We start from the raw sequence: 18,688 nt of genomic DNA, 5'->3' as shown, positions 1-18,688 counted from the left end.
AACTTGTTAGTTTCATGAGCTTTCAGCCATTGTTAAGTGATAATTGATGACCCTGTAATTGATGGCCATTCTTATATACCTTTGCTACTGGCTGTGGATCAGGTTGTTCATTTCATGGAAAATTATTTAATTGCTTTCATCTTGTATCTCGTACAACTATTTAAGACTCACAGTGGTGAGATCCCAAGCTGTATTGAGCAGCGAGCTGCTATCCTTCAGGCTTTTTCTTCTAATGTTTTCATATCAATTACTTCCTTTATTATGCTATGTTAGAGACTGTTTGTCTGTGTGACAACAGAAGTATCATACAGTAGCAGTCCTAATGACTACATACGTACTGCAAAATCCATCATATGTTGCATGGCTAAGTGTGCCCTGTACCACTGATAGTGCCCTTCCTGTTCAACTCTCAAATGTAACGAGGGAAGAATGACTGTACGGGCTCTAATTTTTCTTACTGTGTCTTCGCGATCCTTATACTGGCAGTAGAATCATTCTGCAGTCAGCTGCAAAAGGTGGTTTTTTTAAACTTCCTCAATAGTGTTTTGTGAAAAAAAAAGTCGCCTGCCTTCAGGGGATTCCTGTTTTGAGCTCACGGAAAATTTCTGTAATAATCTCATGTTGATTGAACTTGCTTTTGTTGTTGTGGTCTTCAGTCCTGAGGCTGGTTTGATGCAGCTCTCCATGCTACTCTATCCTGTGCAAGCTTCTTCATCTCCCAGTACCTACTGCAACCTACATCCTTCTGAATCTGTTTAGTGTAGTCATCTCTTGGTCTCCCTCTACGATTTGTACCCTCCACGCTGCCCTCCAGTACTAAATTGGTGATCCCTTGATGCCTCAGAACATGTCCTACCAACTGATCCCTTCTCCTAGTCAAGTTGTGCCACAAACTTCTCTTTTCCCCAGTCCTATTCAACACTTCCTCATTAGTTATGAGATCTACCCATCTAATCTTCAGCATTCTTCTGTAGCACCACATTTCGAAAGCTTCTATTCTCTTCTTGTCTAAACTATTTATCGTCCATGTTTCACTTCCATACATGGCTACCCTCCATACAAATACTTTCAGAAACGACTTCCTGACACTTAAATCTATACTCGATGTTAACAAATTTCTCTACTTCGGAAACGCTTTCCTTGCCATTGCCAGTCTACATTTTATATCCTCTCTACTTCGACCATCATCAGTTATTTTGCTCCCCAAATAGCAAAACTCCTTTACTACTTTAAGTGTCTCATTTCCTAATCTAATACCCTCAGCATCACCGGACATAATTCGACTACATTCCATTATCCTCCTTTTGCTTTTATTGATGTTCATCTTATATCCTCCTTTCAAGACACTATCCATTCTGTTCAACTGCTCTGAACTTAACAGTAACAAATGTAACAGCACACCTCTGAATTTTTTCAATGTCTTCTTTTAATACAATCTGGTGGAGTTTCCAAACATTCGAGCAGTACTCAAGTACGGCCCTCACAAGTGTATTATGAGTAGACTCTTTTATGGATGTGTTAAACTTTTCTAAAATTCTCCTAATAAACTGAAGTTGTCCAATTCGTCTTCCCTGCAACTATACTTGCATGCTCATTTCATTTCATATCGCTTTGCCTAGATATTTAATCAACGTGGCTGTCAAGCAGCACACACATGGTCTCTGTGATCTTCAGGCACTGAGATGCAACTTTCATTGTCCGTAAATGACAGAGGCCATGTGTGGATATGTTTATGAATGTTTTTCTAAATCTGATAGCTTAGATGATTTTAAAATATGCTGTTAAATGTACCTATCTGTTACACAACACTGCCTCATATGACGACCAGCAGTCTATCTTGTTTCATATTGTTGTTATTCCATACCCGGTTTTCCATTGTTTATCTCCATTTATGCATCAATTCATGCTCAGACATGAAGATTATGGTTGTGGTGCCATGGTACGATAGGTGTAATTCATGCTCTTGGCCCCATCGTTTAGTCCCCATGCAGTTCTGTCAGTATTAATCTGCAAGAAAAATTGCAGTGCAGTCTCAAAACTAAAACTAATTCTATACACTTGCTAAATAGAACCTCAATAAGGGAGCAAGCGAGAGACAATTTATATTTGCCAACCATTTCTCCCCAGAACTAACTGCGCGAAAGGTAGAATTGTCGTCTTTAAGTGTGGCATTATTGTTTCATCGGAGAAAACGTGTAGTGTATTGATGAAAGTATTTGATCACCCAAAAGGACCATGTTGTCTTGAACTAAACTCATGTAGGCTTTCACTGTAACTCGTGTAGGCTTCAACTGTAATATGGCTCTGGAGAGTAGCAATACATTGAATGAAATGCCAACACAGAACAAGCTGCATTATTAGCTTCCCATCTCTGTAATAAATGTTACAAACTCCGCAGTTCCATAATTGAGGGTCTGTGCTGTTATAAACAAAGTAAGAGAGGAGTATGCACCATATTACCATCTTCCAGTCATTGTATATCCACATTGCAAGGGCTTGGTAAGATTTGCACCTTCCTAACAGAATTTTGTGCCGGTTCTGTATCACTCAGTCATGTATGTACAGTCTGTGGAATGTGTATTAGACACTAGGGCTGAAGAGCCAGGAATATCATAATGCTGATATACACTCCTGGAAATGGAAAAAAGAACACATTGACACCGGTGTGTCAGACCCACCATACTTGCTCCGGACACTGCGAGAGGGCTGTACAAGCAATGATCACACGCACGGCACAGCGGACACACCAGGAACCACGGTGTTGGCCGTCGAATGGCGCTAGCTGCGCAGCATTTGTGCACCGCCGCCGTCAGTGTCAGCCAGTTTGCCGTGGCATACGGAACTCCATCACAGTCTTTAACACTGGTAGCATGCCGCGACAGCGTGGACGTGAACCGTATGTGCAGTTGACGGACTTTGAGCGAGGGCGTATAGTGGGCATGCGGGAGGCCGGGTGGACGAACCACCGAATTGCTCAACACGTGGGGCGTGAGGTCTCCACAGTACATCGATGTTGTCGCCAGTGGTCGGCGGAAGGTGCACGTGCCCGTCGACCTGGGACCGGACCGCAGCGACGCACGGATGCACGCCAAGACCGTAGGATCCTACGCAGTGCCGTAGGGGACCGCACCGCCACTTCCCAGCAAATTAGGGACACTGTTGCTCCTGGGGTATCGGCGAGGACCATTCGCAACCGTCTCCATGAAGCTGGGCTACGGTCCCGCACACCGTTAGGCCGTCTTCCGCTCACGCCCCAACATCGTGCAGCCCGCCTCCAGTGGTGTTGCGACAGGCGTGAATGGAGGGACGAATGGAGACGTGTCGTCTTCAGCGATGAGAGTCGCTTCTGCCTTGGTGCCAATGATGGTCGTATGCGTGTTTGGCGCCGTGCAGGTGAGCGCCACAATCAGGACTGCATACGACCGAGGCACACAGAGCCAACACCCGGCATCATGGTGTGGGGAGCGATCTCCTACACTGGCCGTACACCACTGGTGATCGTCGAGGGGACACTGAATAGTGCACGGTACATCCAAACCGTCATCGAACCCATCGTTCTACCATTCCTAGACCGGCAAGGGAACTTGCTGTTCCAACAGGACAATGCACGTCCGCATGTATCCCGTGCCACCCAACGTGCTCTAGAAGGTGTAAGTCAACTACCCTGGCCAGCAAGATCTCCGCATCTGTCCCCCATTGAGCATGTTTGGGACTGGATGAAGCGTCGTCTCACGCGGTCTGCACGTCCAGCACGAACGCTGGTCCAACTGAGGCGCCAGGTGGAAATGGCATGGCAAGCCGTTCCACAGGACTACATCCAGCATCTCTACGATCGTCTCCATGGGAGAATAGCAGCCTGCATTGCTGCGAAAGGTGGATATACACTTTACTAGTGCCGACATTGTGCATGCTCTGTTGCCTGTGTCTATGTGCCTGTGGTTCTGTCAGTGTGATCATGTGATGTATCTGACGCCAGGAATGTGTCAATAAAGTTTCCCCTTCCTGGGACAATGAATGCACGGTGTTCTTATTTCAATTTCCAGGAGTGTAGAACCTTTTTGTGCCAGGTTAGTTCTTCTGCTGTTTGAAGTTTGTCTATTCATTGGATTGGTTAACAGATGTTTAACAACTGAATTACCATACAACAGTGATATCTTCCACACATACATATTTATGCAGTGAAAACTAAAATATGCACATAAAATAATGCCATAAAGTGCTTATACATTGATAAAAAATGAATTTCTGTTCTTTTAGTTTCAAAACAAGAAGTTGTAATTAGTTTTATTCACAGAACAGTTTCATTTTGAGTGGGCCCCTTAAAATAACATGTAACAAAACCATTGTTATATTGCCATTTTACATAAATGTTTTGTACTTTGTGTGCTTTTCTATAAAACATATTTTTACTTCACATGAACTATTGGATCCATTTACAGTAGCAACTACTTGCTCCATTGTTGTGGAAATGTTGTTCAGAACTTTATTATGTTTACTAGTTGCAATTTATACTCCACCAACTTTATTTGAGGCAAAACTAAATTTAGAGACAGTGAATGCACTTACTTCTTTGTATGCAACAAGTTCTACACAAGGAGGCAAAGAGCTCTCTCTCTCTCTCTCTCTCTCTCTCTCTCTCTCTCTCTGTCCCACACCACTTGCGCCTGCTGTTTTCTCTCCTTGAAGTTTGCAATCATGGGACAAACTCCACATAGGGGCTCTATTACTGCTACTTCTACCCTCAAAGTTAATCATGAAATGCCTCTTGCTCATTTGTTTAATGTTGTGTTTCCTTGGTTAGCTATGGTGAACATTGCTGCGGAAATAGAGCATTCATTGTACGTAAATTAACGTAAAAATTAATGTGACTTAGTGAAAGAAATGGAAGCGAGGTGTAGCAAAGCTAATGCAGTGAGCACTCAGCTACGATCTACTCTCTTCTGCAAGAAGGAAGTCAGTACCAAGACTAAGTTATCTGTGCACCGTTCAATCTTTCGACCAACTTTGTTGTATGGGAGTGAAAGCTGGGTGGATCCAGGTTACCTTATCAATAAGGTTGAGGTTACGGATATGAAAGTAGCTAGGATGATTGCAGGTACTAGTAGATGGGAACAATGGCAGGAGAGTGCCCACAATGAGGAAATCAAAGAAAAACTGGGAATGAACTCTATAGATGTAGCAGTCAGGGCGAACAGGCGTAGATGGTGGGGTCATGTTACACGCATGGGAGAAGCGAGGTTACCCAAGAGACTCATGGGTTCAGCAGTAGAGGGTAGGAGGAGTCGGGGGGTAGACCAAGGAGAAGGTGCCTGGATTCGGTTAATAATGATTTTGGAGTAATAGGCTTAACAGCAGAAGAGGCACCAATGTTAGCACAGAGTAGGGGATCATGGAGGAATTACATAAGGGGAACTATGCTCCAGACTGAATGCTGAAAGGCATAATCAGTCTTAAATGATGATGATGATGATTAATGTGACTGTTCAACACACAACCTGAAGCTCATGTGGCAGAATCTGCAGAATGTCATTGGTGGGTGCACACTTGGTAGACTGCTCCTTGCTGCAATACATCATCCCTCAATCCATATTTTTATATTCTCACTCACCACTGTAATAAACTACAAAATATTCCTTGAATTGGAAATATTAAAAAAAAAAAAAAAAAAAAAAAAAAAAAAAAAAAAGACTGCTCTACTATAATGATAAATGGTGTTGATGTTGACTGGTCAGTTTTGTTTAGGCATTCAGTTACAAGTATTTTGATGTATTATAGTTATTGTTTAGTTTGTAAAATGAGTTTTTTATAGAAAACCTGTTAATAATTTTACTTCCTTTACTGCAGTGGCCTTTCTTTATTTTATTTTTATACACGAGTCTTGATAACTGTTGCTTTTCTCTGTTTTTCAGCATGGCCTTATGACTCAGCTACTTCGCCTGGCACAAAATTGTCTTACATTTGACTTCATTGGCACATCAACGGATGAGTCATCAGATGACCTGTGTACTGTCCAGATTCCAACGAGCTGGAGACCAGCATTCCTTGACTTCACAACTTTGAAACTATTTTTTGATCTGTATCATTCCTTGCCAAATACTCTTTCACCTTTGGTAAGCTGCAATAAATATATTTCCTTTAATGTAACCATTGGTGTGAAAAACTAAATGTTGTGCCTTGTGTATAATAATGTAGGACTAGCACATAACTTAGACACGCTAAATATCATGGAAGTAAACAAAATATATTATGACTGAAGTCCAACATAATATTTTATTTGAAAAATAGTGCCATCAGATGATACAGCAGCTGTGGCTATTAGTCTCCACAATTACCATCTCCAAAATGTCCAGTGTCAAATAAAAACAAAATAAGCAGGCAGAAACTGGTGCACTGTAACTTTTGAATAGCTAGCTACATATGTGACCCAATGAAATAGTATGGCAATAACATATTTTATAAAATATTGTAATTTGAATCCCACTAAAGACAGAGTTAACTCCTCAGTTTCTTTCAGTTGCAACAGATAGTTGCCAAGCTAGTTGCCTGTGCCAGACTTTCCTCTTTCATGTTCTAAAATGTCATAGGAGATGCATTTATATATTCACTGTATTTGTGATCTGGTTGTTCCACTTAAAAGTAAAACATGAGTCTGTTATATGTAATTTTGAAGATTTTGTTAGAAAACAAGAATTTCATTGCCCCATTTTCAGCAGGATTCTTTCGTTATGGGTACATAGTTCTGCCATATTTTCATGTAGTTGACAAACTGAGGGCTATTAATGATGAATTTCGTTTACTTCCAGTGTCTCCCTTTAGATCAATCTGATAAATCTAATTTATATTTAAGCAAAGTTCCACATTGTATTACACAAATAATTGCAGTGAGCTACAGTCTTCTAGGTGTCATACATGCATGTGACATACTGCCATGGTTGCAGTGTTGAAACCATTGATTCTGGGGCCTTATCAGTTGATTGAGGTATTCTGGCTACAGTTGAGTAGTAGTCCACTGGCAACTTTTAAGCTGGTAATTTGCTCTAGAGTTCAAGTTCTGCTCACAGAGTGTGTGTAAATTCAAAGGAATGAGGATTTGATTTTCCTTTGTGCCCTGTCAACTAGCTCGTGCAGTCAGTCATTGATTTGTTGCAATAACGTTTCACTCAGCATTTACACCAAAATCTTTGAGGTGGTAGCAAAGATTGATGGTTCCAGTGGAATTCTTGTACTGGATTGCCAACCTGTCACTGAAGTACGATTTTCTGCAGGTTTCCCACTTTTTGTATCAGTAAGCCTGCAAGTTTTGTCAAAAAGACTTGAACTGCAACTGTGTCATGTTTAAGGCTGTCACTAATTACACAAAAACTTTTGCATGGTCTTTACTAATTTTCAAAGAAATATGCAGATACGGGGTGTCATGGGTTAAATGTTTCCCAGTGAAAATCTTGGACAGCATTCAGGTCAACAAAGGACTGATTCTCTGCAAAATGAAGCAATGCAGTTACTTCATGAGGCTTATTAAGGTTTTACTTCTCTGTTTTGAGATATTGTGTCTGATTTTTTGGAACAAAGTGGTGATACATTCCAGTCAGATGTTTTTGATGCCATGTCTGTGACAAAATCAATCTACCACCAATAGCTTAGTTTCAAGTGATGCACAACCTGTCCACTGTTAGTACTCCACAGTTTTTTCAGGGCCAGTGTTCTTGCACAGATCAGAGGAATATGAGTTATTTTCTCTCAGGGCAAATCTTGCATGAGAGCTTTTGATTCAGTACAGTATTGCCCCCCCATGAACCATGGACCTTGCCGCTGATGGGGAGGCTTGCGTGCCTCAGCGATACAGATGGCCGTACCGTGGGTGCAACCACAACGGAGGGGTATCTGTTGAGAGGCCAGACAAACATGTGGTTCCTGAAGAGGGGCAGCAGCCTTTTCAGTAGTTGCAGGGGCAACAGTCTGGATGATTGACTGATCTGGCCTTGTAACATTAACCAAAACGGCCTTGCTGTGCTGGTACTGCGAACGGCTGAAAGCAAGGGAAACTACAGCCGTAATTTTTCCCGAGGACATGCAGCTCTACTATATGATTAAATGATGATGGCGTCCTCTTGGGTAAAATATTCTGGAGGTAAAATAGTCCCCCATTCGGATCTCCGGGCGGGGACTACTCAGGAGGACGTCGTTATCAGGAGAAAGAAAACTGGCGTTCTACGGATCGGAGCGTGGAATGTCAGATCCCTTAATCGGGCAGGTAGGTTAGAAAATTTAAAAAGGGAAATGGATAGGTTAAAGTTAGATATAGTGGGAGGAGGAACAAGACTTTTGGTCAGGTGATTACAGGTTTATAAATACAAAATCAAATAGTGGTAATGCAATAGTAGGTTTAATAATGAATAAAAAAATAGGAGTGCGGGTTAGCTACTACAAATAGCATAGTGAACGCATTATTGTGGCCAAGATAGACACAAAGCCCATGCCTACTACAGTAGTACAAGTTTATATGCCAACTACCTCTGCAGATGATGAAGAAATAGATGAAATGTATGACGAGATAAAAGAAATTATTCAGGTAGTGAAAGGAGACGAAAATTTAATAGTCATGGGTGACTGGAATTCGTCAGTACGAAAAGGGAGAGAAGGAAACATAGTCGGTGAATATGGATTGGGGGGAAGGAATGAAAGAGGAAGCCGCCTTGTAGAATTTTGCACAGAGCATAACTTAATCATAGCCAACACTTGGTTCAAGAATCATAAAAGAAGGTTGTATACCTGGAAGAATCCTGGAGATACTAGTAGGTATCAGATAGATTATATAATGGTAAGACAGAGATTTAGGAACCAGGTTTTAAATTGTAAGACATTTCCTGGGGCAGATGTGGATTCTGACCACAATCTATTGGTTATGAACTGCAGATTGAAACTGAAGAAACTGCAAAAAGGTGGGAATTTAAGGAGATGGGACCTGGATAAACTGAAAGAACCAGAGGTTGTAGAGAGTTTCAGGGAGAGCATAAGGGAACAATTGACAGGAATGGGGGAAAGAAATACAGTAGAAGAAGAATGGGTAGCTCTGAGGGATGAAGTAGTGAAGGCAGCAGACGATCAATTAGGTAAAAAGACGAGGGCTAATAGAAATCCTTGGGTAACAGAAGAAATATTGAATTTAATTGATGAAAGGAGAAAATACAAAAATGCAGTAAATGAAGCAGGCAAAAAGGAATACAGACGTCTCAAAAATGATATCGACAGGAACTGCAAAATAGCTAAGCAGGGATGGCTAGAGGAGAGACAGAGATTTAGGAACCAGGTTTTAAATTGTAAGACATTTCCTGGGGCAGATGTGGATTCTGACCACAATCTATTGGTTATGAACTGCAGATTGAAACTGAAGAAACTGCAAAAAGGTGGGAATTTAAGGAGATGGGACCTGGATAAACTGAAAGAACCAGAGGTTGTAGAGAGTTTCAGGGAGAGCATAAGGGAACAATTGACAGGAATGGGGGAAAGAAATACAGTAGAAGAAGAATGGGTAGCTCTGAGGGATGAAGTAGTGAAGGCAGCAGACAATCAATTAGGTAAAAAGACGAGGGCTAATAGAAATCCTTGGGTAACAGAAGAATTATTGAATTTAATTGATGAAAGGAGAAAATACAAAAATGCAGTAAATGAAGCAGGCAAAAAGGAATACAGACGTCTCAAAAATGATATCGACAGGAACTGCAAAATAGCTAAGCAGGGATGGCTAGAGGACAAATGTAAGGATGTAGAGGCTTATCTCACTAGGGGTAAGATAGATACTGCCTACAGGAAAATTAAAGACACCTTTGGAGATAAGAGAACCACTTGTATGAACATCAAGAGCTCAGATGGAAACCCAGTTCTAAGCAAAGAAGGGAAAGCAGAAAGGTGGAAGGAGTATATAGAGGGTTTATACAAGGGCGATGTACTTGAGGACAATATTATGGAAATGGAAGAGGATGTAGATGAAGACGAAATGGGAGATAAGATACTGCGTGAAGAGTTTGACAGAGCACTGAAAGACCTGAGTCGAAACAAGGCCCCGGGAGTAGACAACATTCCATTTGAACTACTGATGGCCTCGGGAGAGCCAGTCATGACAAAACTCTACCATCTGGTGAGCACGATGTATGAGACAGGCGAAATACCCTCAGACTTCAAGAAGAATATAATAATTCCAATCCCAAAGAAAGCAGGTGTTGACAGATGTGAAAATTACCGAACTATCAGTTTAATAAGTCACAGCTGCAAAATACTAACGCGAATTCTTTACAGACGAATGGAAAAACTGGTAGAAGCCGACCTCGGGGAAGATCAGTTTGGATTCCGTAGAAATGTTGGAACACGTGAGGCAATACTGACCTTACGACTTATCTTAGAAGAAAGATTAAGAAAAGGCAAACCTACGTTTCTAGCATTTGTAGACTTAGAGAAAGCTTTTGACAATGTTAACTGGAATACTCTCTTTCAAATTCTGAAGGTGGCAGGGGTAAAATACAGGGAGCGAAAGGCTATTTACAGTTTGTACAGAAACCAGATGGCAGTTATAAGAGTCGAGGGGCATGAAAGGGAAGCAGTGGTTGGGAAAGGAGTAAGACAGGGTTGTAGCCTCTCCCCGATGTTATTCAATCTGTATATTGAGCAAGCAGTAAAGGAAACAAAAGAAAAATTTGGAGTAGGTATTAAAATTAATGGAGAAGAAGTAAAAACTTTGAGGTTCGCTGATGACATTGTAATTCTGTCAGAGACAGCAAAGGACTTGGAAGAGCAGTTGAACGGAATGGACAGTGTCTTGAAAGGAGGATATAAGATGAACATCAACAAAAGCAAAACGAGGATAATGGAATGTAGTCAAATTAAGTCGGGTGATGCTGAGGGAATTAGATTAGGAAATGAGACACTTAAAGTAGTAAAGGAGTTTTGCTATTTGGGGAGTAAAATAACCGATGATGGTCGAAGTAGAGAGGATATAAAATGTAGACTGGCAATGGCAAGGAAAGCGTTTCTGAAGAAGAGAAATTTGTTAACATCGAGTATAGATTTAAGTGTCAGGAAGTCGTTTCTGAAAGTATTTGTATGGAGTGTAGCCATGTATGGAAGTGAAACATGGACGATAACTAGTTTGGACAAGAAGAGAATAGAAGCTTTCGAAATGTGGTGCTACAGAAGAATGCTGAAGATAAGGTGGGTAGATCACGTAACTAATGAGGAGGTATTGAATAGGATTGGGGAGGAGAGAAGTTTGTGGCACAACTTGACTAGAAGAAGGGATCGGTTGGTAGGACATGTTTTGAGGCATCAAGGGATCACAAATTTAGCATTGGAGGGCAGTGTGGAGGGTAAAAATCGTAGAGGGAGACCAAGAGATGAATACACTAAGCAGATTCAGAAGGATGTAGGTTGCAGTAGATACTGGGAGATGAAGAAGCTTGCACAGGATAGAGTAGCATGGAGAGCTGCATCAAACCAGTCTCAGGACTGAAGACCACAACAACAACAAACATTGCAAACTGTCAAACCCATCAAAAATTTATAGTCCTTGTCAGTGATGTTATGGCAAGCATCAGTTCCTAATCTATTGTATGCCCCCCCCCCCCCTCCCCAACCACCCCCCCACTCTCTCTCTCTCTCTCTCTCTCTCTCTCTCTCTCTCTCTCACACACACACACACACACACACACACACACACACACACACACACACACACACACACACCTGAGTAACAAACATTGACCCACCATTTTGACGTGAGATCACATAATTTAGAAAAGCCAATTTATTGGCAGGCTCATTTCAATAAAAATGAACATTTCTTTGAAATTGCTTTGCAACGGGCACTTATGTTTCTGAACTTTTATTCCATCAGTTCAGACAGAAACACAAGTCTTCATGCTAAGGCAGATCCTACTAAATTCATCATCATCATCAAAAAATTCAAGTACTTGTGTGTTTTAACTCCATCAGAAAGAACTTCACGTGCTTTTCGCTTGGTGCTACAGCAGGCCCTTTTCAATTTTAAACTTTCTGTTTCAACTATTCTCTCAGAGACACAGTTCTGCAAAGGCTTTTTAATGAGTCAGCACCTTGGTGCTGGTGTGAAACTCTGAATTTTCTCAGCTTGACAAGATTTGTGCATTTTTCTTTTAAGTCTGACAATAGCCAAGTATAATCAGAACAGTTCCTGTTGACTTGAACCTTCTGGCTGTTGCAGCTCACCAGGATGGTAGCCACTAGCATATGCCACTTGGCTACTTATTAACTTTTGTGCATTAAAAGCTGTGTGTTTGATGTAGCCTTTTAAATTGCATCTTAATGGCCGTTAGAATTTAAAGAGAGGAAGCTCCAAGAGAATTCAAAAACTGATTTGAAAAATTCTTATTTTTCCACCTCCATTAGATGAAACCAAAGCTGTAACAGCAGCAAATATAATATGGTGTTCTATTTGACAGTTTAAACACAATTTTTGCCCATTTGACGAACCATACTTGCTGATTCATGAGGGTTTCTTAAATTTGGCTCAGATTTTTGCAATTGTGATGATTCTTATTATCAAATGGATTACAGCTTAATCATTGCAGAGATCAAAATTTTGTCAGCAGAGGGTTTATAATGGAGACAAATTGTACATTCAGGCCAAAATGACTCGAGAACAGTGAACAGTGTGTAGTGACCAACAAGAGTGACATCTATCCAACTTCAATGATCCACAGTTTTACATTAAATTTGAAAAACGTGATACAGTTGATGTACAGGTACCATCTCATCAGTAAATGAAATACAGCAAAAAATAAAGAAATTAAAGAATGAGAAGGCTTGTGATGAAGATTAGACAGATATTTAATTATTAAAGAATGGAGGACTACAACTGAAATTAGAACTACTGTGCTTAAAGCCAGTATTACATGACATACCTACAAGTAAAGTGTAGATGGCATGCCACCTAATGGCAGAATAGGTGAAGCTACTATTTTAGCAGATGGTTTATCCACTATGGAGAAACAGGTGCTGTTCTATTCTGCCCTGGATCCACATGAGTGCTGTGGAGGAGGTGCGTATGCGCATGTGAAAAACACAGCATTGCAAATGGGCTTTCCGCATGTTACTGTTTTCACCTGTGGTCAGCGGAAGAGATATATGTGAGCTCTTGAGTCCTCTTTTGGTTATTGTGTAAGATATTTGACACATTTTTCAGTGAATAATTTTTTATAAATATGACAATAAAACAAATGAAAATTGGCTTCTCATTTTGCTGTTGAGAAAGCTCTATATCAAATGATAGCTCCTTATAATAGAAAAGGAATGGAAAAAAAGAAAGTATAAGCCTGTTTATTGAGACACACAGCAAGGAAAGATCTCGAGACACACTGTAACATAATAAGGTATGTCAACAAATTAATTCAGAGTTTATATGTTTTACATAAATGTGCATATAATTTTACTTTCAGTATGTTTATGTATCACCATAATTGGTGAAAGTACTGCATATTTGATTTCATGAGAGAATAGCCACAAGAGTCAGAGTAGTTGTGCAGCTGTGATGAGAGAGAACTGTAAAAGCCAGCCGGCCGTGATGGCCAAGCAGTTAAAGGCGCTACAGTCTGGAACCGCGCGCCCGCTACGGTCGCAGGTTCGAATCCTGCCTCGGGCATGGATGTGTGTGATGTCCTTAGGTTAGTTAGGTTTAAGTAGTTCAAAGTTCTATGGGACTGATGACCTTAGAAGTTAAGTCCCATAGTGCTCAGAGCCATTTGAACCATTTTTTTTGTAAAAGCCATTTTGCATTTTTGCAGTCACACTATTGTGCAGAACTGAAAAAGATACGAGAACACTGAGATCAGTGGCGCAGGCACAGTAAAAGTGCACATACCAGTACGTGAAATAGCTTCCGTCATTACGACATGACATGCGCAACTCCCATCATGTGCAATCTATAGCAGCTTGTCGAAACAAGGCACGGGTGCAAGAATGTAAACATAGATGATCATTTGCTTGTACCGGCACGACATATAATGAAAATTTTAGTTCATAGTTCTGTTTAATCATAACTTAATTTCATTCTAGCTGCAGAAAACCAGGAACTGCTTAATAAATACAAACCTAGACCTCTCAGAAGTTTCAATATGAAAAAATATCAGTTTTACAAAAATATCACCTTTCACACTCGACATTGTAAACAAGCCTGCAGTTCCGAATTTATAATCTTGGGATGTTGGAGAAGACTTACACATCAGCAGTGTCATGTAATAGAGCTAATGAAAAAGTTGGCAGTTTCAGACTTGTTCAGGAGAAAGATCTTCAACATTTAGCAAAATTTCATTCTAATGGTGCTAACTTGAATGCAGTAGGTTCATAGTGTAATACTGGCTTAATATAAACAGTCTTACCAATTTACATATTAAACAGTCTGATCCCAATAACTGAAGAACTAATTAGGGACTACCAGTGTGGTTTCCTTAGAAATAGATCCACAAGAAATCATTTATTAACTCTAAGACAAGTAATAGAGAAGGTGTCGAACTTCAGTGTACACTTATCAGCCAGAACATTATGACCACCTACCTAATAACCGGTATGTCCGCCTTTGGCATGGATAACAACAGTGACGCATCAAGGCATGGAAACAATGAGGCCTTGGTAGATCACTGAAGGGAGTTGGCACCAGATCTGCACATACAAGTCATCTAATTTCTGTAAATTCAGGGGGAAGGGGGCAATGGGCTAACATCCCAGATGTGTTTGATCAGGTTCAGATCAGGCGAGTTGGGCCAGCACATCAATTGGAATTAGCCACTGTGTTCTCCGAACCACTCCATCAGTCTCCTAACCTTGTGACGTAGCACATTATCTTGTTGAAAAATGACACTGTTGTTGGGAAACATGATTGCCATAAAGGAGTATATGTGGTCTTGCAACCAGTGTATGATACTTCTTGGCTGTCATGGTGGCGTGCACGAGCTCCACTGGATTCAAGGATGCCCATGTGAATGTTCCAGATTCATGCCCTCTCTTCAGCATGATGAAGAAGGTATCAGGATTCATCAGACCGTACAACACTCTTGACACTGCGGCAATGTCTTATTCCGATGATCATGCCCAGTTTAGTCATAGTTGCCAATGTCGTGGTGTTAACATTGGCACATGCGTGGGTTGTTGGTTGTGTAGACCCATCATTATGAGAGTTCAGTGCACTGCATGTTCAGACACACTTGTACTCTGGCCAGCATTGAAGTTATATTTTAGCTCCACAACAGTTTGCCGCCTGCCCTGTTTCACCAGCCCGCCCAGCCTATGACGTCTGACATGTATAATGAGGGGTGACCATCCAACGCCACGACATCTGGACGTGATTTCACCTTGGTTTCGCAACGTGTTGAAGAATCTGACCACAGCTCTCCTCTAATACCTGACAACTTGTACAGTTTCCAAAATGCTCGTGCCGAGCCTCTGGGCCGTCACAGTCTGCCCTCGGTCAGACTCAGATAGATTGTGCACCTTCCCCATATTACACACAGACAGCACACTCACTGATACTACATGCACCATGTGTGTGACTAACAGTCATTCCTCAGCATGTGACACTGCTATTGCCTAGATGAGTTTTTATTGATAAAAGTCAGTGACCATAATGTTCTGGCCGGTCAGGGTAGATGTCCATTATATAAAATGTGTATAGATGAAACTTTGATGCATATAAGGTGTGCACTGGACTAAGATAAGGGGACGCCATTGACAGAACACATACAGAAATAGACATCTAGCGACAGCAAACAAAACACTATTTAATTTCATCAAAATTCTAAAGAAAAGATTACACAGATATGAGGCATTAATATTTATGAAGAAAGATGAAGAAAAATTGTTAATACTTGAAAGCAGAATACTAAGGAAAATTTTTGGATCTGTATATGATAACATGGAATGGAAGGTAAGAGAAAGTGGAGAATCAAGGGAACTATAAAGACACCTTAGCTTCATTGAAGTGCTAAAGAAGAGAAGTTTGAATGGCAGGACATATATCAAGAGTGATGGTGAATAGACTACTTAGACTAGCGTTCTGCAAAAGAAAACATAGAACAAGAGGAAGAGGAAGGCTCAGAATTTATGGTGAAACATTATCCAGAGGGCACAGCCAGGATGAGCATTAACACCAAATGGACGAAAAGTGCACTCGACGTAAAGAAACGGGAGAACCTCATAGAGCAAGTGTATGGCTGATATGGCACTTTCCACATACTAAGTAAAGTAAAAATAAATGTAATTGTGCACCTGAGAAAATAACTAACGCTTCACATATTGTTGAAAAGCTCATTGCTAATGATTGTTGCGTCAACTTCGTCTCAACAATAAATAAGAACAGGAAATTGTTTTGTTTCTTTGATTTTTAGCAAAATTCCATTGCTCGTGTTTTATTCTCAAGCTATATTCCCAAAAATTCTAGTTTCTGTGAGAAGTTGATAGCAAAACAATCAGATGTAAGCCTTTCAGTGTTGATTTTATGTGAATGGGGACTAAGTTTGCTAAAAGTTAATTTTTCTTTTTTATATCCATATTACTACGGAATAGCCCAGTGGCCACTTGCATGAAAAATTTACCGGGTAATTGACCTTCAAGGAAAAAGTATGTGTGCAAATGTGATATTTTGGAGAGAAATAGATGCTCTTCCAAATGGTAGTTGGCACAAATGTGGATCAGGTGGCCTTTCTGAATTACCGAGGTTCAGTAATCAATTTTGCAGCAAATTTGTGTTCTGGCAACTTCACCACCAGCAATCTCAAAAACTATGAACTCAAAAGTGACAAATTTTACAGGTTTAATAAACAAGTTACTAGGTAATATGACCACAAAAGGAGAGGTTTCTAAACCAACTGTATGAGGAAATGAAGTTGCTTCAACTTGGAAGAAATTGTAACAAGAAAATTTATAGAAAACTTTAAGAGTGACACTTGGAGTACAAATCATGAGCCAACTTATATAAAAATTACACAATATGTTGCAATGCAAGCTTTTCAACTATCTTGCCAAGCTGTCAGCTTTACTACAATTAACCACAGAATTACAGCACTTTGAGCATGGTTTAAAAATTTTTTAAATATCACTACGGCATATGCACACCCTAGAAGCCCAAACCCCCAGAGTATAGAAATTTGAGAGCTATAAATGTGTGAATCTTCCTTAGGTTTCACTACAGAAGAGGAGAGGCTGTTAGAATATTAAGTGTACTTATTGGTGGTAGTTTTCCACTAAGTAGCTGGATTGGTGGAATTGTAGTTTCATAACCACAAAGGTGTAAAAGACTCGGTAGAATAATATGGGAGTACTTAATTTTTGTTAGCTTGGATAATTAATTGATCCCTTGTTAATCATAATGTGAGAATAAATACTGCATTAAAATGTAGCAGAAAGATACATTACATTCATACGTTGACTGATTGAAATTGATACTTGAAGTTCACAACATCTGTGGAAAGTATGAGGATAAGTATGTACATGTTCAGTGGATGTGTGGAATATGAAACAGGCTACGAAAGATTATGAAAAAGTGAAGTGCTTGTGAAGCTGCTGAAATATGATATGCCATGTAGAAGGTTCAGATGGCTTCATAGAAAGTATTTTCTTAGTTTTTTATTGTGTAATAAGCAAGCAGTGTAAAACTTAGGTATACACATCTTTACAGAGACAGAAATGTGTGGATTGAAAATCTTAAGCAGTTGCCTAGCAGAATTTGTCAACCTCATGAACAATGCTGGTATCTTCCGTTATGTCATGTGTAGTATGTGCGACTGGGCAGAAATGACACTGTTACATGTGAAATGACACTGTTACATGTGGATTTGATGTATGCTCAGTCCAACATTCATAAAGCATGAATTTCACAATTAAACCATATATATAGAGAGAGAGATAATTTTTTGCTTTGTGTGACACCTGAACAGATTCAGTTGAGTGATTTCATTGTTGTCTGTTGCCCTATACAGAACTCTTAACATGCCACGTGAGTTGTTTAATTTGCTGTGGTAGTGCTGTGAGTGTCTCTCATCTTTTTTAAGGAAACTCTTTCTACATTGAGTTGTACCCATGTTCACTGGCCACAAAACAGGCTGAGCTCATTATATTCAGTGCCTTGGATTTTTTTACTTTTGGGCTATTACTTTTCATCAGATGTCACTAGCAGCAATTTTGGCAAGGCAGTATAAATTCTTTGGAATAGTAGATGATAAATAACATCTAATAAAGGTGTATAGCTACACCCCTGATTTAGTATGGTAGGATTTGTGCTGTACATGTCGTCAGCATGTTAGCTGGAATGGCAATTACTGAAACTACAAGAAAAAAACACTAGCTGTGCAGCAGTATTGAATAATATCTTATCACAGGTATCTGTCCTCTCTCCTCTCTTGTTTAATTTATATGGATCTAATATTCCTTCAACATAGTCCAGAAAGTTAGGCTATATAGATGATTGACCAAGGACTGTCTAACACAAAACCTTTGAAACAAGTGAAGAAATCCTACCTTCTGTTATAGACATCTTAATCCAAAGCTTCTGTAATGAAGATTACAACCTAACTCAAATAAAACAGAAGTTGCATGTTTCTGCCACCTGATAGATTGGCATCTTGAAGTCTATTTTGAGGGAGATGAACTTCACCATAATGTGCATCCAAAATAA

At 40.2% G+C, this 18,688-nt stretch overlaps 1 protein-coding gene across 4 annotated transcripts in view; it reads left to right on the top strand.

The window, feature by feature from the left end:
* LOC126174977 (exportin-7) overlaps positions 1–18,688 on the top strand; it is a 225,119-nt gene that overhangs the window by 69,553 nt on the left and 136,878 nt on the right. For all 4 annotated transcript variants that reach the window (XM_049921463.1, XM_049921456.1, XM_049921480.1 and 1 more), the window contains exon 5: positions 5,910–6,110. In XM_049921463.1, coding sequence (XP_049777420.1) covers positions 5,910–6,110 — 201 coding nt within the window. The remainder of the gene's footprint in view (positions 1–5,909; positions 6,111–18,688) is intronic.

The sequence above is a fragment of the Schistocerca cancellata genome, chromosome 1, assembly GCF_023864275.1.
Source record: "Schistocerca cancellata isolate TAMUIC-IGC-003103 chromosome 1, iqSchCanc2.1, whole genome shotgun sequence".
In the NCBI taxonomy this organism is placed as follows: Eukaryota; Metazoa; Arthropoda; class Insecta; order Orthoptera; family Acrididae; genus Schistocerca; species Schistocerca cancellata.
Note: the sequence above shows the minus strand (reverse complement) of the source record. Positions and strands in the feature narration are given on the sequence as shown.